The sequence below is a fragment of the Frieseomelitta varia genome, unplaced genomic scaffold, assembly GCF_011392965.1.
Source record: "Frieseomelitta varia isolate USP_RPSP 00005682 unplaced genomic scaffold, Fvar_1.2 scaffold_215, whole genome shotgun sequence".
NCBI lineage: Eukaryota > Metazoa > Arthropoda > Insecta > Hymenoptera > Apidae > Frieseomelitta > Frieseomelitta varia.
Genome location: NW_025109917.1, coordinates 1,766,835 through 1,789,987, shown reverse-complemented (window position 1 = coordinate 1,789,987; position 23,153 = coordinate 1,766,835). Strand labels below are relative to the sequence as shown.

The 23,153-nt window shown below is 42.2% G+C and overlaps 1 protein-coding gene across 2 annotated transcripts in view; it reads left to right on the top strand.

Annotated features, from left to right (window-relative positions):
• LOC122527323 (storkhead-box protein 2) overlaps positions 1-23,153 on the top strand; it is a 64,958-nt gene that overhangs the window by 4,507 nt on the left and 37,298 nt on the right. For both annotated transcript variants that reach the window (XM_043651394.1, XM_043651393.1), the window contains exon 2: positions 12,467-12,662. In XM_043651394.1, the coding sequence (XP_043507329.1) occupies positions 12,467-12,662 (196 nt within the window). The remainder of the gene's footprint in view (positions 1-12,466; positions 12,663-23,153) is intronic.

The window sequence follows — 23,153 nt, the reverse complement described above, 5'->3', positions numbered from 1 at the left end:
AGATCGTACATCTCGAGCTGGATGCACCGGGGAGTCGTGTTACCCCCTTGGTGCCGCTAACCGGAAATGGATTGTAAATAGGAGTAAAACCACCGAATTAATATAAATATGACGGCGGGAGGATTTAGAGGAGATTAGTACGATATTTGGGAAAAAGAAATCTTCTCTGTACGATCACGGACAGGAGATAACAGATAATTTGTTGCACAGAGCGTTAGATGTAAAAAAAAAAAACGCAATTTTTAATGCCGTTCAACGCAACGTGTCAAGTTGAAGTAAAAAATAATTTCGTATTCCTAGGATGTCAAATTAACAGACGGAATTTTCGTATTAAAATAGAATTTTATTAAACAATGTGTTTTTATTTTGTTCGATAACTCTTTCAGGCAACTTCAAAATTCCATGCTCCCAGAACCTCCCAGTTTTCTGAGCAAAAAACCTACTCAAGGTACGTTTTGCAAGCCTCGAAAGAAAATATAACTTCTTAGAAAAACACAGTGAAATATTCAGATATATATATGAATAGTCAAACTTTTTTATTATAAATTTTGTAATCAATAATGAATTACATATATACATAAATATTCTTTTTTTCTATCTATTAATTCTTTTAATTATGTATGTATATACACATAACACTAGAACTATCAAAATAGTCAAAATAACCAATTCGAAATTTTTGTTGGATTTTTTATACGTGTAAAACACCGTAGTTTTAGATTTAAATGATTTTTCGTAACATGTATAAATAAATGCTTCGTTGTGTTCTCTATTTTATTTTACTTTAACGTCTATAATGGAAATTTTACGTTTTAATCGGCGGTAGTTCCAGTGATAAAGAAGCTCTAGTAGAAGAAGCGCATATATGCATGTATGTAATTAACTATTGATTTTTAATAAAAGAATTTAGCTATTCGTTCTTTCAATCTATCAGTCTCTTACGGTTATATCAACTTCGCCTCACTAAGCGACAGACTAAACTGAAAAATACGTAGAAAGACGAGGTAAACACGTTTATGGATTCAGGCGATATTTAATACAATCGTAAGAGCCTATCTTTCGCTAAAAGCGTCGCCGCTTCCACGGATCAACGACACGACGCGAATTCGTTATCGGTTTATGCAAATTTATATTAATAATCCGGCGTCTTTTACGAGACGAGAATATCGAGCCAACCGAGCCGTGATATTCGGCGATGAAAATCCGGACACTCGACCAACGTCCAACCACTTCATTGTTTATGCAGTCGGACGATAATATCCGGGTAACGGTAACGGCTGGTCGAATTAAACTCAACTGGAAATAAAATAAACCCGAGATCATCCCGATGCGCGATGTGACGCGACGAAGGCTTCGCGCCGTCGCGTTGATACCGGCTGATTATGAGCCGAGGAACAAAATTACATGCACATAAGCATTGCGCAACAGTGCCGCATGCCGCATTATACATGCAAGACGCGCGTGGATCACATTCCACGTGTGCCTCGCATCTGAAATGCGCCATTCCGTCCACGGTGGGATACTACGTGGACAATTCCAGGGAAACTGACGATCGTCCGAACATATTTCTGGAAATTGTCGCATTCACGCTCCATTTAAGGAAGTTTCAACCTCGGGATTGATAATTTGCCACTTCGTCCGAGTAAAGAGTACGTATTGAAGATGAAATTCAGTTTTTTCCAAGCGTTGCGACAGATGGACCTTGAGAGATGGTTGAATTACTCCTACGAAAGGCATTTTCGCAATTACACCGTTCGTACCGTTATGGTTATATATAACGTGCTCGCTCTTCTATGTTTGGAATCTTCCGAATCTTGGACGTGAAAAATTTTGAATTTTTGGTGTATCAAGTCGAACGTCAACGATAAAAGCAAAGACGAACGTTAGAACGTTAGAACTACCAAAATTTATCATTTTTGTTGAATATTTTGTAGATGTGACACAGTGTATCTTTCAAGGATTTAAATTAAGGGCTAAAACCACCAAAATGGTCGAAATGACAAATCTGTAATTTTCTATGGAAATTTTATATATTCACGACCGCGTATTTTCAGATACTCGAGTAATTTTTAATAAAACATATCAATAGGAGCTTGTATTCTTTATTGTATCATTAATTTTAGTTTCTTTGCTACAAATATTATACTTTTCTCGTCGGTAGTTCGAATTTACAATATTGCACTTTTGAAAATTCGAGCGACTTTTGTTCGCTCTAATCTTTATTCACTCTAGTCGTCGGTAATTCTAATGATTAAATGATCAAGAAAGTAGTTTTAATTTTAATGTTAAATCCCTAAATCATAAAAGGTTCAAATGCATCGTAAAATCTTTCTACATCTTTACTTCGATATATCTCCGACTTTCGTCGATAGTTCCAGTGTTGAAATTCCATCGGTTACAGATACCAAACTACTGCTGGTTCAGCTTCTCAGCGATTCTTTCACAATACGAGAACAATGGCGTCGAAATACATCGATGCACCTGCGATCGAAGAATAAAATATCTCGATGCAAGACGATGATAATTCCCCCCGGGGAACGGAGAACTTGGCCGCCTCGTTAGGCCGCCAACAGTTCCTGGTCAATCTCGAAAATGGTGTTCTCGGCAACTGGTAGAGCGAGTATCCGTCGGCTGAAACGGGCTGAAACAGGCTGAAACGCGTGTACGACGCACATGCACGTTGCATCCCGCCGGAAAGGGTTTCCATCCATGGCGGACAGCAGCGGTCGTAAAGATGCGGCACACACGCGGCCGAGTTGCTCGTTTCCGCGTGAGCATACTCGCCCCGGCGCAAAACGCCCCGTGAAATATGCACAAAGATAAGGGGACGCCCTTCTCTCGAGACGTAGGAACTTCTCGCTTTGGTCGCTCACGCTGGATTACCAGCGCCGAGCTGGTGGACCCAGGCTCTCTCGCAGCCCCCACGGCGATTTAGGATCCGTTCGTACTGATACGCCGTGAATCCTCCGTCCTAGCGTCAGTTTGAGCAACAATGCCTCTCTCCGCCAGCTGGCGAACAATACAATAGGCTGCATATATATCTCGGCCAGCTTTGCGCAAGCTACGCCACGAGAAGAAGAATCAAATAGAGAAAGAGGAAGGAGGAGGAAGAACGCGATACTTCTATAAATTCTGATCAGTCCAGGCGGCCTCGTGATTCAACTCGTCTTTCCAAAAAACAGCGCGAATATCGCTGAAGTAACTCGAATAACGCTAGAATAACTCGGATACGTGCGCCTCCTAAACTCCGTAACGGGGACCTCGAGAAGAAGAAATGCAAATTGCCGTGTTCCTCGCGAATTACCGTTATTACGTCTGTATTGCCTCAGAGACAACTCTACCGGCGCAACCAGTCCGCGTAGGCGACGCCCGGGCACACGGACACGCGCAAGAGGATTTTGGTTCCGGAGACCGCGCAAAACGACCGGGCCGCGGTTGTTGCCTGATTTACATAAGCACCGGGCAACGGTGTTCACCGACCATAAAAAGGACACCTCGAACTGGCCGGCGATCCGTTTACGCGGCGATGCGTGCTTCCTAATTAGGATTTTGCCTCTTTCCTGGATCGCGGTCCTCTCCGCGAGTCCTCGCTGGGAAAGGAAGAAAAGAAAAAAAAAAAAAGGAATTTCCTCGTAAATCCTCGTAAAGTTGAGTCGAGATTCGCCGCGATCTGTCCTTAAATGACCGTTATTACGATACGTTGATCACGTCTACCTTGGAGATGGCCGATGCGCAGCAATCGAGCGGACACTTTCCATCCGCGTGGCGATTTCTGCGCCACGAGCATCGCCGCAAAAACACCGTGCTTTGTGCCCGGCCTTCCCCGCCCATAACCGCAGCGCAACCAAGGATATACCGGTTTGTTAGATTCGCTTCTTTACAATCCCAACGGCCGAGAGGCTCCGTATATTTGATTACAAACATTTTCTATCGAGCGGAATGGCCGTCGAGACGCGATACTCTCGATCGCGTTTCAAGACCCGTTTCAAGACCGTGAGAGACTGTAAAATTAGAGGGACAGAATCAGGGGAGGCCCTCTCCCCCCTTCTTCGACGTTTCTACGGGGAGTAACGCTCCCCGTGAAAAATGATGGAAAATGGAAGGGAGCTCTATCGCCCGGAAAATCGTTCCTTTTTTATTGCATTTCACTTGGCGCGCCGCTTTTTCACGCACGCCGCGATTAACCGTGAAGATTGGTGTCCGTAAGAAAGCGAAATAAACAGACGCGACCGTTTACGAGAACTTTCGAACGGTCCCCCCCCTTCTCTCTCTCTCTCTCTCTCTCTCTCTCTCTCTCTCTCTCTCTCTCTCTCTCTTTCTGTCTCTCGCTCCAACGTTAAAATGGAAAAATTCGCAGGTAATCGCCAGCAAATTTCTTCATCAAACATACAATTTCCAAGTGCATCAATCAAATCGCGCGCTTCTTGTAACATGCCCGGTTTCCCGATCGAGTACGTTCAACGAGCCTCGCGTACCAACTCACGATCCGGCCAACGTTACACGCACGACGAGAAACGAGCAAGATGAAAAACGAAAACGAAGGGAACGAAAGATGCGAAAAGTCTTGCTTGCGCAGCTATACGATCGAAGATATACGTACATGCGTATATTAATTAAGAAAAAAGAAACGACTCTCGATGCAGCGTCAAAGTGCTACATTGACCAGGCCTGCTCGATGATTGAGATTACACGTCCGTGACAGCGCAACGTATCACTCTATCGGTTAATCTATTAGAACGTGACCATTCCGCGATACTCTGATACAGGGAAAATTCATCAGGCTGTTCGTTTCGATAATCAGACAGGTAATTCGACGTTTATTCCAGATACGATATCCAGACACGAGAGATCCTCGTCATCGATCGTCGGCTGACGTCGTTGAATCCGTAAATCAGCATGTCGTGCAGCTGTGAACATATTTTTACCTGCAGCGCGAGAACCTGTTTATTCGCGTAATAACCACTTGAATCTCGCAGATGAGTCTCTTTTTTAATTGTTTGCCGATTTAATTGCAAAAAAGAAATCAACGAAAATTCCTATTTCTCCTTTCAGTCCCTGTCAGTTTCGAATTTAGGATGGCACAGAAGGACATTGCCTGGCTCACCCTTGGATTGGCGTCCCCTTGCGTCCTCACATTATCCCACGTTGAGTAATTTACGATCAAACAAGGAACGATCTCTGATCGATGACAGTGTTTGTTATTTAAATAAAGAGTCGTAACGTTGATAACGACAAGACTCCACGTGGAAGCCGAGGAAACTGTAAAAGAGACGTGTATTCATTTAAAGAAATCGCGGACAATATCGTGTGCTGCCAATTTTAAATGAAAAATACTTGAAGAACTCTAGTTTGAATGTAAAAAGCGAAGATTTTAATGAAACTTTGGAAGTGATTAATATCGAGTATATTAAGTGTATTCATAAAGTATGAACAGTATCGTCACAATTCGTGTTGCCAATTTTAAATGAAAATTACTTTAGTAACTCTAATTCGAGTGTAAAGAGGAGGAAGGAGTTTAATGAAACTTCAAAAGTGATTAACATTGAGTATAATAAAGAAATCATGGACAGTATCGTCATAATTCGTGTTGCCAATTTTATACGAAAAATACTTTAATAACTCTAGTTTGAATAGGAGGGAGGAATTTAAAACTCTGGAACTGATTAATATTAATCTATAGTAAAAGAATGATTGAACACGTCAAACGAGAAAAAGAAAAGAAATGGTGGACTCGAGAGATTAACAGTTCGACAAAACGACGAGTACGAGAAAGTCGACACCAATGTGGAGTAGCGTTGTATCCAATTGGACCCTTCTGCATTGCGTCCGCAAACGCGCCTGCTGCACCCGCAATATTAGCATATAAATTATATTATCGTGATCTATGTTCGCGAGCTTACACTTGGGGGGGGACTACAGATTAAAATTTGATGGCGACCAGATCCGAAGAATTATCAAGCGGCGTCAAACCGACAAGTTCCTTCATCTTCCATCGACCATCTTTCAACGGAAAGCTCTTCTCGATCAATCCGTTTCCTTGCACCAATTTTTTCAAATTTTATAAATTAAATTTCTCGTCGATATTATTAAAAATTATTAAGTAAATCTTGATCTTTCCAATCTGATCATGTTAATTTCTTCTGTTTCTTTTTTCTTTACTCTGTTTCTTTCCTCGTCATTAAAAGATTTCTCAAGTTTGAACACTGTCCTCTCGATTCATTTCAATTTTATTCCACGGTCTGTCTTGTATCGTCGAAACAAGAGTAAAAATGGGACGTAAAATCGACCATAAAATTCGAAGGGTTCGTTACGTAGGGTTTAAAACCTATTTTCTTTCAACCTCCACCCCAAATGACCGAAATTGCACCGAGATCGTGTTAATCCGTCTTCCATTTTCTCCTTTCTCCTTTTTCCTTCGATCACACAACTTTGCACCATTCTACCAATAATCGGCACACAAAAGTTTCCTCAACTTCCAACGCATCTAGAATCCATCTGAATCCACAGCGGACTTCCCCTCGAGACTTCAATTTCTTTCGAGACTCGTCGCTGGTTCTTAGCCTCTCGAAGGCATATGCCGAGCCTCTAAAAGGATAAGCATGCTCGCGAGAGCATGGCTAGCATATTGCATAATAATTAGTGGGCAGCCAACGACCGTATACCCTGTAGAGTGAATTGCCGCAAGTTCATTGCCGGCAAAGAAATAGCAATATAAACGTAACGTGCGCCAGGAACAGCCAGCCGATTAGCAACGCTATTACACGAGCTTTCTCGGCCTTTCCCCTCGCTTCCACCTTTACTTCACACTCTCTTTCTCTCTCTTCCTGTGCGCAAGTAACTTTCGTAGAACGCGCGAATTATAATAGATTTCAGAAGAATGTCATGTTATGAAAATTCAGGTTATACAATGGTGGTACAACTAGAGTGTGATTCTACGTTCAAAAGTAAGAGAAAAAAAAGCAATAAAAGTTTCCTTTTTGAAAAGATCGAGTTTGAAAATTTGATCGGGTATGCTTGAATGACGTGACTCTAAACTCTAGACGTGACAGAAAAGAATAATTAACCAAAAAATAAACAATAAACGTAGAGTGCAATTTTTTTTGTAAGATACTTCATTTTCGAGAAAATTGAAACACGTGCACCGAGGCAATTTACATTCGATTTATTTTCTTAAAAATGAAGCTGTAAATGAAAAAATTTTATTTTACATTTTTTACTTATTTTTGAATATTGAATATTCTCCGATCAATTATTCTATTTTGTCGCGTATAGAATTAGTAAATTTTCAAGCTCGATTTTCTCAAAAACGAAGTCTTAAATAAAAAAAAATTTATTATTCTTTTCATGTAGAACCATCTTCTGGTTGTACCACGATTTCGGAAACACCCTGTATTCTTTTATTCTTTTCGCAAGCACGATTTTTTCGTTATTTCATTTTTGATATAAATATGCACATCATGCACAGTATTTTAAAGCGTATCGAGATTTCTTTCACGGTTCCTTTTCTACTCTTTCCAGCGTTGTCGAAAGTAATATTCGCCGAAGAAGGAGAACAACAATCGAGTTTACGCGAACGGTCCTCGACCATTTTCTTCGCGCGTTGTTCCCACACGCGCGCGTTTTTCCATCGCGGTGAATTTATGCGACGCGAATACCGCCCTTGAGAATTCCTTTTCGCATTGTGCCCGCTTAACATAATTTGTCGGAAGAATCTCACGATTATGTTGCACGAACTAATTGTCGAAAGTGATCGTAACTGGCGGTAGTATTTTTTACCGTTTGTTGAAAATATCGAGGCGCTCATTTGCCGCGAATACGAAATATTTGCAGTGATACTCGCGTATTATGAAATCTACGATTACCATGCATCCCACTGACTGTCATATACTAGAGATATCATACCCATAAGTAATGTCGTTTTTTCAAAAATTAATAAACATTGCCACAGTGAAGAGAATAACTTAACTTATCACAACATAATATTCTAAGTTAAATATATTGATATTTAGTGTTGTTATTATTGTCAAATTACATTATAGATTAAAACTGTATTAACTCTGAAATGAAATAAAATTTCGTACAGTATCAAAAATTGACATTAGTCATGGGTACCCCTAACATTATCGTACATTCATCGCGATAATATAGCAATTTGTCCTCCTTTTTTTGTGTTGACAACAATCCCTATTATTTTATGAATTCAAAATACAATTCACCCTCTACTGTGCATTTCGAATAGAGATGATCGGGGTACCAAGAAACTCGAGCATATTTCAATAGATATTTCAAGCTATAAAGGATATAACTGCTTTCCTGTTTAGATGCGGTTGCTCGGAAAGTATGCTCGTTTCATTTGGAGACTCGCTCGGAAAAGAATAATATTTTTCCGCTTCCGCGGTTTGAACACCGACACTCTTGCCAGTTTCTTGCAAGTTTCTGGAACGAATTATTTATTCCGGTTTCCATTTTAATGGTACAGATGCCAAAGCAATGCTTCAATTAATTATACCTTTCCGGATTCGATCTCAGATGGATTTCTTCTGCTTGAAATTCTGATGGAACTTGAGAAATTCATCTGCTCATTCTACAATAGGTTGTCTCTGCGTACTGGGAAGAAAAGACGCGAGCAGTGTCTTTTTCTGTTTACGTTTCCCTTATTTTTCATGCAAGAGATGCAAAATTAACACGTGCTCTTTTTTATTCTTTCTTTCATGCTTTCTTTTTGTCAAGTTTATGAAGCATGTACATTACGTGCTGCTTCAGGCATGTCAAATTAGAAGTTTTCACACATTTTTTTCATGCCATAGACTAGAAATTTCGAGAATTTACGGAACTCCTAAAATCCCACAATGTTTTCTTCAAATATATCACAGATAACTAACTAAAAATACAATATTATGTATTTTTATGCGAATAATGTAATTAAAACTACTTCAATACAATTCAAAAATTCACTATATTATTATTGTATCGTTATTTAATTTCGCGTTCAATTTGCTTAATTTAAAAATGACTTACTATTAAAAGCTCACTTTTTCACTAATTATATTATCCAAGCTAAATATTTATTTAAGATTTAAAAGTAGGATCATCACCCAATAGAAACTTGACCGTCATCCAGATATAGGTGATCAACGTGTTAATTGCTTCCTTACTTTCTAGACAACGACGTGACTGAATTTGTTAAAATTATATCAGCCATTTTCTTGAAGAATATTTCATTTCCGAACGCACGTAGGATGTTTTTGAACACGGAGTGGACGTCGTTAGCGAAAAGTCACGCCCTCGATGGCACAAGTGCCATTACGGTCGATACACGGTGGGATTATTCGCGACGTTTCGGGGTGGAACTCGTTGAGCGCTTTCAATCGGGGCTCCGGGTGAAAAATGTCCTGTCAGGTGCAGCGAACCCCGAGACTTTGTCGAGGGTCCTTCGGTCGAACAGTCTGCGTTCAACGCTCAAACGGAAAATGAAAACGGCAGAGAAAAAAAAAAAAAAAGAAAAGAAGGAAATATTTCAAGTGAAAACGTTTTGTCAGTGCTCCGTGCTAGATTGCTCCGTGAAATCGATCGTGCAGGATGTGATAGAAGGCCTAATTAAGAGCGAACGATTCGAAAGAACGAGAGATCAGAAGATCGGCTTAAAAATCCATTTTCACTTTTAACCGCACAGAGAGAGAGAGAGAAAGAGAGAGAGAGAGAGAGGACACAATCGACGAAGAAAAATCAATTATTTAAATTTGTCCAATTAGATTTTATTTCGACTCGCACGGCTAATAAATAACGTGTAATTGCACAATAAGTATATTTTACTTGCGGTCTTTACGCTCCACGCATCACTTCCCACAGTTGTAAATTTCTCAATTCGGCTGGAGAAAAAAAAATTCGAGATTCGAGTTACAGCCTCGCGCACGATATGACAGTCGTGCAATTAAGCTACGTAGTTGCTTAAATGGAATTCAAGCAAGGTTGCGACGCGAGAAAGTGCACTAAAATCAAAAGGAGCAGTGTGATTAACGTGGAAGAAAGTACGGGAGGAAGTAGCAATCGATAAACGGCGAGAAAAATGTTTCAATTTGTGATAAAACCACGGGGAAAACGTATTCTCTAGTGACACATTAAGCCACAGAGCAATATAACATTTCGTGCTGCCCGCGAAACGAAAACAACGTTCTCTTATCTCGATCTCCCGAAAGAAAGAAACCGAATCTTTTTAAAAACGATCCCGCCCCCCCCCCCCTCTTTCTCTCTTAAAGAACGAGTCTCTCGCTTATCTCAAGATATAATACATTGCGTAAGAAAGGATCAACTTTCTAACTCATTATATAAACATAAACGCGTGCAACATAGTGCCCTGTTGAACGTGATTAATTTCCGATTTCATCACGAATTTTCCAAATGGCCTTTCGCTTTTTTATCAGACACACTGTTTTCTATTATCTGCTGTGTCAAAAAATGGCGATCACGACTGTTAAAAAAAGAGTAACCGTAAATCGGTGATTAACCGGCGATATTATCTCGACGCTCTCGGTATTAAGAGAGAATTGGATGCGTGTGCCAGTAAAGATTAACAAAGTGAAAGTGAAACAAAGTCAGTGAAAATACTGACTGCGTTGTTTCGTCAACCTTGACGCAAACAATATTAAAAAAAAAAAAAAGAAAAAATCGCTCCACAGAGTCGTAATAAACTCGCGCGTGATTCTGCGCCGTTATTTAACAAAATGAAAAACTGCCCTATGGAGCACCTCGACGACGAGTGCAACATGCGAGAGCCGCATGATTTATGGGCTACGTGAGACTCCTGCTCTTACGTCGAACAGAGAGACGGAGATCATGAAAGGGACAAAAGCATAATGCGCTGTGTTCCAACTGCACAAAGGCCGCAATGAATCATTGGCCGCCGGTGAATCGACCAATCGATTCGCACACTTCTCTCTAATTTCATGGTTTATCGTGAAGCACAAGAGAGGGAGAACAAACCCGGTGATCAGGCAGCGAGAGGCGAAGGAAAAGGAGAGAGGAAAAGAGGCAAGGAAAGAAAAGGGGCGATCGAGACGGTGAAAATCCTGCGGGGCCATTCGTTTATGAGCACTGTCTGGCTTATTCGGCCCCCATCATAGCTTATGCCTATATACATATATATATATATATATATATATATATATATATATATATACGGGCGGTAACTACGTGGGGGATCGGGAAAACTACGAGGGTGGCACAGTTTCGGAGTTTACGAGAAGGGTGAACGCCAGCCAGCAAGCCCTGTGCCACTAAACACTTAACTGCTCGACCGTATTTTACAGAATGAATCTATCTAAGATTCTATCTCTCGTAGAACCGTCATCTTAGTAATGGAAGGTGTATCACGGTTATGGCACTGTAACCGACAATCTGCGGAATTCGCGTGGACCGTCTGTTATGTAACGTCCGAGGAAAATATGATTACTAGATGTTTGCGGATTTTTGCTTAACCCTCTTGCGCTGGCAACTGGTTCGCGGACCATAAGTGAGTGACCGAACCGTATACGATAATTCGTCGCTTTCTTTTTCTTTTGAACTCGTCGGTGATGATGTCACTGGATAGAAATTATTAAGAGATGATAAACTTATCATTTTTTTTTTTTTTTTTTGCCTCGGTTACATTTAAATATACTTAAATCTGAGAAAATGTTGCAATTTGAGACAAAAAATTCTCGACGTGCGATTAAAGCTTAGTTCTTTGGACTCGACTGTCCCTTTTAAGGGGATATCGTACTTATGTCTGAGCTAATAGTTGAAACTTCCTTTCTCTTATAATTATATTTTTTTATAACGAATATAGATATTATACGTTTGGCGTTGATATAATAATGTAATAATATAATACCTGAACAGAGTGAAAGCTATAATAACGAGGAAGAATAAAAGAAATTCTCAGAGGATAAAAAACAGTTGTGAGTCAATTGACACTCATTCGAAATAATTCATATAAATTAAGACTTTTCATTGGTTTCCTACAGAAGTTTGCAAAATGACAGAGAAGATTTTTTTTCACAGATTAAAATTATTGTATGTATCATTAACTGTTACATACTATAATTGTTCTAGAAAACCCGCAATGTACGTTGACAATCGCTTTAAACCTAAACGATATCACATGTTAGCTGTAATCAACAAAATTTCTTGCTAAATGCCATTTCAACAAGACGATGATTCCCAATGCTGTGTCATTTTATTGAACTACTTCGTAAATAAATTGCTTATTTAAAAAAACGCTTCCAAGGGCCAAGGGGTAATATAATAATTTTGTAGGGACGGTTAACAAGCTTTTAGAAAGTGGGCCAAAAGTTTTTTTTTTTTTTTTAATAAAACATCAAAATATAAGAAAAAACTAAAATTTTATGAACTTTAAATTAACTTTTTATTTTCGTAGGGAGTGATTTTTGGCGCACCCTGTATATGATGGCAATTCGAATGATTTCAGAGCTTCTTAGAGGCGAACTCAAAGTGCTGGTGGAACGCAGCCTTGGTGGACGCAACCCGACAACTCAGGTACAAGGGTCACGTGTCACCTGGCGTGCTGATGGTCGGCGGACCACCCTGTGCCCTCGAGGTCTTGAGGGCAGCCTGGGCTCGAAACGTCCTACGACCGCCGGCCGATCACGCGATAACTTGTCTCAGTAAGTACCGATCTCGGTACTCGATCTCTTAGCTCAGCCTTCGCCACTCGCGTCACCTTCAACTTTTACCACCCCTTCCTCCCCTTCGAACCAAATTGTTACCGAGCGACGACCAGGCTCGTCTCATTCGTACCGATTAATCACCAAACGAACGACGCGTTTCGAATGCTAATGAAAGTCGAATCGGTCCGCGTCGTCGACACGCGTCGAGATCGTATCGGATCGGCTCGAGAGAACGTTCGAGTAGTCGAACAGAGACGTGCACGCCAATACGCTTGCAATAAACGGAATTGTTATGCCCCGCGCGTTTGTATCTCGTGTCGTTAGGGAAAGCGGATGATAATGCAAATTGGACGTGGCGTTAACTTCTCGCGAACGGAACGACAAGAGAACGCTCGCGCGTCGAGCTCACCGCTCGTCTCTCCACACAGACCGTTTAGAGACCGGCGAGAGCCAGCAGCGTATCTCGCCGGCTTTATCTTTACGCAGCCGTGGTTTCTCGCGTTATCGGCGCCGCTTTACCGCGTTCCTTTGCAACAACCGCGAGTTCGAGTTCCAAGGGAGCCAGTCCGCGCGCGTAATTCCATGCTCTCGTACGCGCTGCCACGTGCTACCTGACTATTGTTGGCTGTCGTCGTCGTCGTTCTCTGTGTGTCCCGCTCGGCTAAACGCCTCTACGAAACTTGTTTTCACCGAGGCGAAGAATAGAAAACTCGAACATCGTCGATACCACGCGTCGTCGAGTTTTCTTTTTTTTTTTTTTTTTTTTGCTCTTTCTGCCCTCCTCTCCCTCCCCCATGCACCTTTTTCAGCGACACGTTATTTATCAATGAGCTCTCCACCTTCTTTTTTCATTCCACGCCACCACCACCGCCGTTGCCATTTTTGCGCATCGCGCGTTCCCCTGTCTATATACACCCACGCGCCACTACCTCGCATACCAAACGTATGCTAATGCGTGTAAGTTCCGAGGTACATTGGCGTAACAGCGCAATTAATAACGCCTTGACTACGACGTTCAGTCGCGGGGTAGCCGCACTCGATCGTTCCATACTCCGATCGGAACGAGTATTTCAGTTCGATTCGATTTTGTCTTGAATCTCGAGCGCAAGACAGTTATCGAAACAGCTACGAGATATACATATGTACATCTTTGGCGTTTTACCATAAAATCCGAGTCTATCGTAACGGCTAACACGAAGCGAGTTTGCGAAGCAATCCGACTCTTCGTTTCGTCCAGCTGCTCGGTTGCCTGAGATTCCCGCTTTATCAGCAGGATTTTGATCAGCCGCTGGGCTGACAAACGCGGAGGAAGGAGTAGACGCGCGCCTATGCGCGTCCCAGAGCAGCGACTGTTCGCTGTTCCGGCGGTTGTCTCCTTGCAAAAAGCAAACGATAGCCTTACGACGCCGCGTTCTACGCCGTTTATCTGCCTGGATTATAGAGCATCCGCAGTATCTAGGGGGCCGCTTTCCTTATATGTGCTCGCTTTTCTTCCTTCTTCCCTCTTTCTCTTCCCCTCCCCCTCTCTGCCTTTCTCTTGGTAGTTCTCTTCTCTCAGTCGGCTTCTCTCCTTCCTCGTTTCCCTTATTTTTCCCTTTCTTCCCATCCCTACGCAGGCCACCAGCAGGCTTTTACGTACACGCCTTGGACTTTGGACGCTTGTACACAACACACCTACACACGGCTATCTCGCGTATCGGGATTATGCTAATGCATATGCATTCCAACATGCCCGGACACGGGCATATAATTAATGATACCATGTTCTCGCGGCTACGTTCTTCTTTTCCCCCCCCTTTTTTTTTTTCTACGAGCCGCTTTGGAAAACTATTCGTACATTGTTCGCGGCCTCGTTACCGCGTTCCCGCCACGGATACCTACCATGAATCCACAGCTTTAACGCGAGATGTGTACACCTTTATTTTAGCAGGTATATTAGGACAGTTGTTGCTCTCGTGCAAAGTGGCTGGGAAAACAATTAATATACGACGATGAGGATAATATGCGAAGACACGGTTTTAACGCGAGATAAATACACCTTTATTCGCAGCCATTGGGATAATTGTTGCTTTCGTAGAAAGTAGCGACAGTCAATTTTAATATCTGGGGAACAATTAATATACGATGATGAAGACAGTATACGCAGAAATTAGCTGTGATGCCGCTTTTAAAAGTGTGTATCTATATTGTGTCACTAGAACGACTCGTACAGCTGCTGTGAAATTACAAGGAAATAACGCTAGTTTTCTTTACAACTCGATAATTTTATTGTTAAACTTAATCAATATCAATTAATAACAATTAGAAAATACGAAAATATTTAAAAATGATGTAAAAAGTGCTGGCCAAGCCAGTTTCAAAATATTCCAAAATTTAATATCATTTAATATCAAATATTCCAAAATATAATCCAAGATTTACAAATACGTTTCACTGTTCACAAAAAATTTAATTCAAGTAACAATTGCGCACGACGAATATATACTCGTCATTGTTCAAAAAAAAAATTGCCATTCCCTCGTGACGCGTGTATTCATCATTCGCAGCCAAGAGGTTAAGAACGATGTAAATCTCATTGACAGAATTTCTGACGAACGATTCGTTTATAGATCTAATTTGTCAAAACTGGCTCGACAGCACGAGTTTCTTCCTTTGTCGAAAATCCTGAGCGATCGGACGAGGTTCGACGATTTGACAAATGGCCCGTCGAGGTTTCTACCGTGGCTCCGCTGCAAGCGTCCCGACGTTGGATTCAGCAAAGATCGAAATTGATCGCGCGCGCGTGTAACGAGATTCCGCCATCGATCGACGAGATCCGCCTTGATCTCCCAGTGCATCAACAAACTTGCATCGCTCGCGCTCGGATCTTCGAAAACTGCAGACTCGGCCCAACACACCGGGGGATTGAATCTCGACTCTCGGCTCAGTCAGCGTTACGCAAGCGAGGATATTCGCAAATCTCGAATGCCCGTCTCGAAACGAGTTTATCGAGAGAGCGATCTGAAAAAGGGGGCCATTGAGCAGAGCGCGGCTTTTATCGCGGATCATTAAAGAGGCACCGACGGTAATGTAAATGAACCGTGGCGTAAAGTTCTCCGCCTTTCTCGCTGCCGAGGAGAAGATTCGTGCCAACGGCGCCGGCAGTGTTTAAATCCCGAGGCTACCTTATCTCGCGTGTCTTATCTATTTACGCGACCGCGCGGTTCTCCCTTTATCGATACTAGTTGGACCGCGTCGCAGTGTCGATAGAGACGAGCGTGCCGGAGACACGCGTACAAACAGCAGCCTCTCACTTATTAACGATCGCCCCGGCAAAAACGAACGGGAAATCGTCCGTTGATATTCCGGTTTAACTACGCGTTACGCACCTCTTCTAAAGCAGGTCTTCTCGAAATGTGGGTCGCGATCCTACGTGGTACGTGTGTCCAATCCGCGGCCCTTAAACCGCGATTCATATAGCCCGCGTTGTATAACCAAAATTGGAACGACTGAATAAGAGTTTTATCATTTGAATAATTTTAACCATGAATGTTCATTTCCATTTTGGGGAATACATGCTTATATTTTCGAGCAGAGTCTTTTCACATACGAAGCACGCGAAAAATGAAATAAGAAGAATTTTAGACGAGCACGTTGAAAATACTTTTTGTATTGACGAACTGGTATCTAAAAAAACAAGCTCAATGTTATTGTTAAAAATTTTCATATTTTTTCCATTAATATAAACGTATTTTTCTAATCGATGTTTTGCTGAGTAAAAGTTGTTTTAATACCCTCATAAATGATACAGATTACATTGAACTGATAAAAAAATGTGTAAACTATGTCCTCGATAAATTATTGTTGGCCAAAGATCTAAAAGATTGGACACCTGTGCCATTCATATGGGGTCGCGTAACTAAATTTGGGAGTTGCACAAAACTTATATTCTTGAAATTTATAATTTTAAATTTAAATTTTATATTTATATTTCATTTAAATTCATATTTATATTTTAAATTGTAGCAAAACTAAGAAATTAGTATGAATATTTAGCTTTGTCTTTAATACGTGGTACGTGTACTAAAGAACTGTTTTCGAATAAATTTTCCTTGTGATTTATCGTCAGCAAATTGTTTTGATTCCTAATTTTTGTTTATAGCCAGGATCGTTAAAATATTTGCTCGGGTAAAGGGAGGTAAGTTTGAGAAAGTTTGAGAAACCCTGTTCTAAACCACACAGCGTCGATTTTTTTCTTCGTTCCTCTTCTCGTTTGCACACTCTCTGCTCCAAATTCAACATTTCTGTCGCAATCGCGCGTATCTCGGCGAATGGCACACGCTAATGCTCACGCGCCACTTTTTCCCTCTTTTCCTAACATCGTTGCATTCCTTCTCTTTTCCCATTTTTTCTCTCTTTCTCTCTCACGCTCCAACCACCGTGTCTCCTTTTCCCACCCTGTCGTGGATATTCTTTTCACTCTCTTTCCACTCTTTTTACACTCGGCCCGCTTGCATCTACGCACGCACGCCTACGCGCGGCTATCTCGCATACCAGGCTTATGCTAATCCACGTGCATATTCACGTTCCACCGGCGTAGGAGCCTCGTTTAATATCGCACCCGTGTACCGCGACCTTATTTTTACGAGATTACGAAATTACGACACTTTCGAGTTGCTCGGGAATCTTTCTCTATCCTCCTGCCTGATACCGACCGACAGCCAAGAAAATTGAAGAGAATTCGTCCGAAAGATGGCCAACGGCGCAAACCGAGCGAATCTCCCGGATGATCGGACCCGTACCTCGGGGGCATCGGTTGTCGGTCGCGTGAGAAATTCGTGAGAACGATAAAAGACACGAAACGAGAATTCCCTTGAAATTCGATCGCTCCAAATTCGCTTCTCTTCTCTTCTCCTCCCGCCGAGGAGGGGAAATTGCCGCTCACTAACGACCGATTCACAATCGGTTCAGCGCGGATTCGTCGCCAGTACCGGACTAGCTTTGATTAGGTTGGTATATGGTATATTTATCAAGCTACTAAGCTGAATATTTGTACAATACTAATTTATAACACAAGATACTAAACCAATATTCGTATAATACTTTGAACGTAGTAATACTCTTCACGAAATGTATTAATTTTTTAAAATATTTCTTTAAAGTGTAACAATCGCCCTTGTATAACGGAATATTACAAAATGTACAGACAAAAAATGTTTTGCTTCTTATTTTTTTTCTTTTATCTTTGAGGAATTTTAATTCCATCTGATCGGTAAACGTCAAAAGTTAATGAGCTATCGATCGATGACCGACTACCGAAATTAATCGGCTAACATGAAAAAAAAAAAGACCGATTAATAAGTTTCCGGTAGATAAACTGTTAAGGACACGCGTTACGCGCCGATGCTCCAACTAGCAGCGTCCCCTCCGCTCTTCGCTCGCGATAATAAAACCAGATCCGCGATCCACGAATCGAATCGAGCGGCCTCCAAGCTCGTTACGGAAATTCTCTCGTTTCATAGGAACGAGAACACTTGTCTCGTTCCTCGTGGTTATCGGATTTATCTCGCCGAGGTATCTTTCCACCGAGAGCGAGTCCACCGTTCGTATCTTGCCGAGGGGGGATGATTCGCTGTGTTTCCTCCGGCGGTCGACTAATGGACAGCGATATTTACCAATCGAAAATTTCCATCGACTCGATCGACCGAACGGAATGAAAAACTTGAAACTCCCAACGGGTTTGCTATCATTACGCAAAGTTAAACTTTCATCTTAACTTCTCGACGTACGAATCTCTTCGGCGAAATTTTACCAGACGAAAATTTACCAGCGATTGCTTCGTTGAGGTTGGTAACTTAGACTATAATTGAAAAGAGCCATAGAAAAATATTTTTTTATATCCTTGTATAACCATTGTCGACTTTAGCTGCCAGAGGGATTAGGCAGTCTTAAGAAAAATGGAAAATATATAACAAAAAAAAAAAAGACAAAAATCTCACATTGTGCTACTCTTCGTTTACGCGAAACTCACACATTTAGTCAACATCATTCTGCAATGCCACTCCGTTATTCCTTGGTGCATACCCACCGTGCAATTCTTAAACGGTTTCCACATAAATTGAAGGTTGAGATCGCTACTTTCTACGTACTACGTATTCACGTAAAAAAAACAAAAAAAAGAACACAGGAGCAACGTCGTCGACGAAATTTATAATCCGTAGGAAAAGACCTGACGCGTAATTAATACGCAATCGTTGCATCTCGCCGCGTATTACTCTCCCTCTCCCACAACATGTGTACCATGCGATTCTCTTGCCCGTTGCCACGTGTTCGAGGCGAACGCTTCGATCGGGATCGCTTGAGCCCGACTCCGAACGCCGTGCATTCACGCGAGATTTGCATTTTAAAGAAGAAATAAGCCCTCCCCCGATCGATTCGGTTCGTTCGACCGAGACACGCGAGCCTCCAACTTCTGTTAGCCACGGTATACGCTGCGCTGCTCGGCATAAACTTTACGAGTCTGGCTGCCCCCGCAAAGGCCAGGTTCAGCCGCAAAACGTCAACATCGTCTGCCGCGTTCGATCGCTGCAAGCAGCTACGGTCGTACGTACCGATAACCGGCCGATAAATATCCCTGGTCGGCCGTGTTGTATGTATAGTTGCACGAACCTTTCCTGTCAAAGCCGCACGAGAGAACCGGGCAATTCTGGCCCACGTTGTGCCCTCCCCTAGAGCGCGTGCACCAACTGCCCTGTCGTTTTCTACTAGCAAGCAGGTAAAAGGTACGTTGGCCGCTGGTTCCTGCCAACTGGATCTGGATACGCTGCCCTCTCTCCCTTGTTTCCACCGCTTCGTCGCGCCCCTAACTGAAATCCAGCCGTGAAATCGCGCCGGACGCGACAGCCATCGAGCGACGATAAATCACCAGCTACTACGCTCGAGTCCCTCCACTCGCGAGTACGCGGTCGCCTGCATTCCCGGGCAATTGATTAAGCCGCCATACGCTGTTGGATAAACGTGCTCGACAAGCCGGCGCGTTTCCACGCATAATTCTCTCTCGAACGGACGATAAAATGGCAGGCCTATCGATTCAGGTGGCCTACCGACAATCCGACTTTGAAGCGACGCCCCGGCGTTATAAAAGGAACGCCAACCAACCGGCAAAGGTCGCCAGCCGGAGGAACGTGCCATTATTCTTACCGATAAGGCGCGAAAAGATCGCCGCTACGATTTACGAGAACGTTTGTTTCACTCCGTTGAACTAGTTCGACCGCTAATTAGGACGTCCATCGCGATCATCGTGAGCCTGGTGGCACGATCACTTTTACGCAACGGGGTTTTACGCAATCGAACCTGGCGTCTGTGTGTACGGGTTTTCTTTCGTTCCGTATTTCTCGTCTCTGCGTTTTTTTTCTTTTTCTTCTTTTTTTTTTTTTTTTTTTGCGTAGGCGCGTAACACGACGAAGATTCGTCTCGATGAAACAAACGCGCCGCGTTCCTGGATATCGAATCCCCCGGTGTTCCATTATCGACATATACCCGTCGTGGCTGAGTAACCTAGACGCGCTGTATCAACGTTACAGTCACGTATCCGTAGGTCCGCGAGGCACGATCGCCTCGTCGACGTGGACTTCGTGAAAGTCGTAATTTCAATAATTCATCGGCGTCCTCTTTCGAAGAGAAGGAAAGATAGAAAATAGAAGAAGAGAGGAGGAGGAGGAAGAAGGGGAAAAGAAAGAGGCTGAATAAGGTTGATCGGACCACACCGAGAACACCGAGATCGTTGTACCGATCGAGATTAACCAATTATCCGCGCGTGTCGCTCCTTTTTTTCCTCCCCTTCGCAGCACGAACCGCGATCCGCCATCCAACGTTGTTATTTCGATATCAAGAGCGATCAATTATCACTTTTATCCGGGCGGGGAAGCGTGGCCGGGCTGTAATGGACGGTTGCAACACGGTTTTCGTTCCGCACGCGACAATGAAACACGCCGCGACAGACGCACTTGTACTTTCACGCCCGGCGCGATCTGGCTGCCGGGCCTCCCCTTGCTTCCGGAAAGACTAATACCGCGCCGAGCCGGGGAAAACGTCTAATTCCCCATAAATTTATCGCCGGTATGCCGGGTATTAGCATACACGACGTTTGTCGAACACCTGGAAAGAGGGTCGCCCGTTATCGGCGAACAACAATTGAACGGCGTAGCACGACTTGGAAAGTGGTTTATGAGTTGTTGCTCGCGCGATATCCCGCAGATTGCTCTCTCGCTAGAGAAGGCAAGCAAACGCGATTCGCTCCGCTTCGCCAGACGCCAGAATTGGCGCATTCCTTCCCTTAGAGATATATCGATAGCGGCACGCTTCTCGCTACAACGAGTGAGCGAACGATATGGCGCGACGCGTTACGCCGATAGATACGATACGTGCTTGTTTCGTTGTGTGGCCGTTCGAACGAGAATTCCAGATATGCTGATGCCCGACAAGTTAATATCAGACCCGGTGTGTTTTGAGAAATTTTCAAATAACGTTACACTTTTCAATTAATTTTGAGAGTTATCTGAGAAATAATCACGTTTTAACCACTTGCGCTGGCTAACAACTGATTGCGGACCATAACGAGCGACCAAACTGTATACGATAATTCGTCGCTTTCTTTTTCAACTCGTCGATGATAGAAATTATTGATAAGTAACAAATTTATTATTTATTTTACCTGAGTTACACTTGAATATACTTAAAACTGAGAAAATATTGCAATTTTGGGAACACAAAGTTCTCGACGTGCATGGGACGTGCATTCCAGCGCAAGAGGTTGAGTACATTTCACGTAAAAATTAAATTAAATGATTTATTTCTTGTTTCGTGGAATAAATTATTTACTATTTGCCTTTAGGATAATAATCTTTGTTTGTAACTGGTTTCTTAAAGTGTAACATCCAATGATTATGTTTATATTATATTTGCGCTTATCTATAGACACAAGTTGAAATAGATATCGCTCGATTCTTTGATGACGATACAACTTTCAATATGCTCCATGACTGTATATTAGTAAAACAAATATCTGTAAAATATAATAATCCCCTCCCGTCTTCCTCATTAATAGAGACCATTCTCATTTGCAACGTGAACAGATGGTCCCCAAATTTGTTCATTAACGGACCAAATGTTTGAGGAACGATTGATAGTCGAGACAAATTTCTGCCGTGATAACGCATACTAATAAATTATCTTGATTTTCGTTGATTATTTTTGTTTTTCACTCAAGTACTTTGGTTCCATTGGTATTTATTTCAAAGACAAATTTTCCATCACCAAATAAATATTATTTTCTCAAATAATCAATATTTGACACAGCCTCAAATTCCTCTAATTAACCACATCACTAATTGAAATCCATTATTTGAACGCTGTTTCAAAAATTTATTTACAAGTTAGTATTCGAAACAAATTTCGTCCAGACCTGGTTAATAAAGCGAGGGGACTCTGGTTAAACCAGAGAGATAATTCATACGTCGTGCCGGAAAGGACAGCCGTGTACGCACGATTCGTTTTCGATTCGAATTAACGGACACATCTGTACGAACGTACAATTAGATCGAGCGGCGGGATTACGTCGGTCGGGGGAAAGAATATACCGTCGGGGATCGTTCGATCGATTCTCGAAAGTCCAAAGCGCGTAGATATCTCCCGGCAAGAGTGTTCGTGAAGATAATTGGCCTAGATATTTATCTTTCGATAGAAGAATTCTAAATACGGAGAAACCGGGAATCAAGGAAAATTAACCATCGTTAGTAACGTTTAGGACAACCTTTCGAAAGTTTCAAATGCTCGTTAGATATAGTCTCGACTCGCTCGCGTTTTTCTCTTTAATCTGTCTCGTACCATCCCTAAATTCTTATCGCGTTCAGCGAGAAATCTGAGAAACAAAATGGACTCGATTTACGAACTACTTCATAATATTCTTGCGAAAAAACATTATACTCTGACAAGAACTTATTTACTATCAGTTTAATAATTAATTTTTAATTTAATATTACGCTGTTGCAGAGAACTACCTTTCTTCATCGTAATGGTTGATAGATTTTCTATAAAAGGCCTCGGATATTTTTCATTTATATTCTTTAGATTCTCTTCCCCAATTATTGGACAATCATAATTAACAACCGATTGACACAGCTGTATCAATCCAACGCAATCTTTATCGAACAATGGCGTAATTCCCCGATCGCGCGTACGATCCCGTTAGATTCGTTTGCGTTCTCAAAATTTAAAACCGCAAGTGTATCGCGTTTCAGCGTCGAAACGATTAATCGATTACAGCTGGGCAAACTTGCTCGAGCAAATGAAGGAAACCGTATCGGAAACGTTTCTGTTTCGCGTGCAAAACGTTAGTCGTGTTTGACGGGCACCGTTCCACAATGCACCGTACTCCAAGTTATGCGTACCGTGCAGGCCGTGGATCACTCGCGATCACCGTGTATATCAAATCAAATGTTTCTAGCCGCT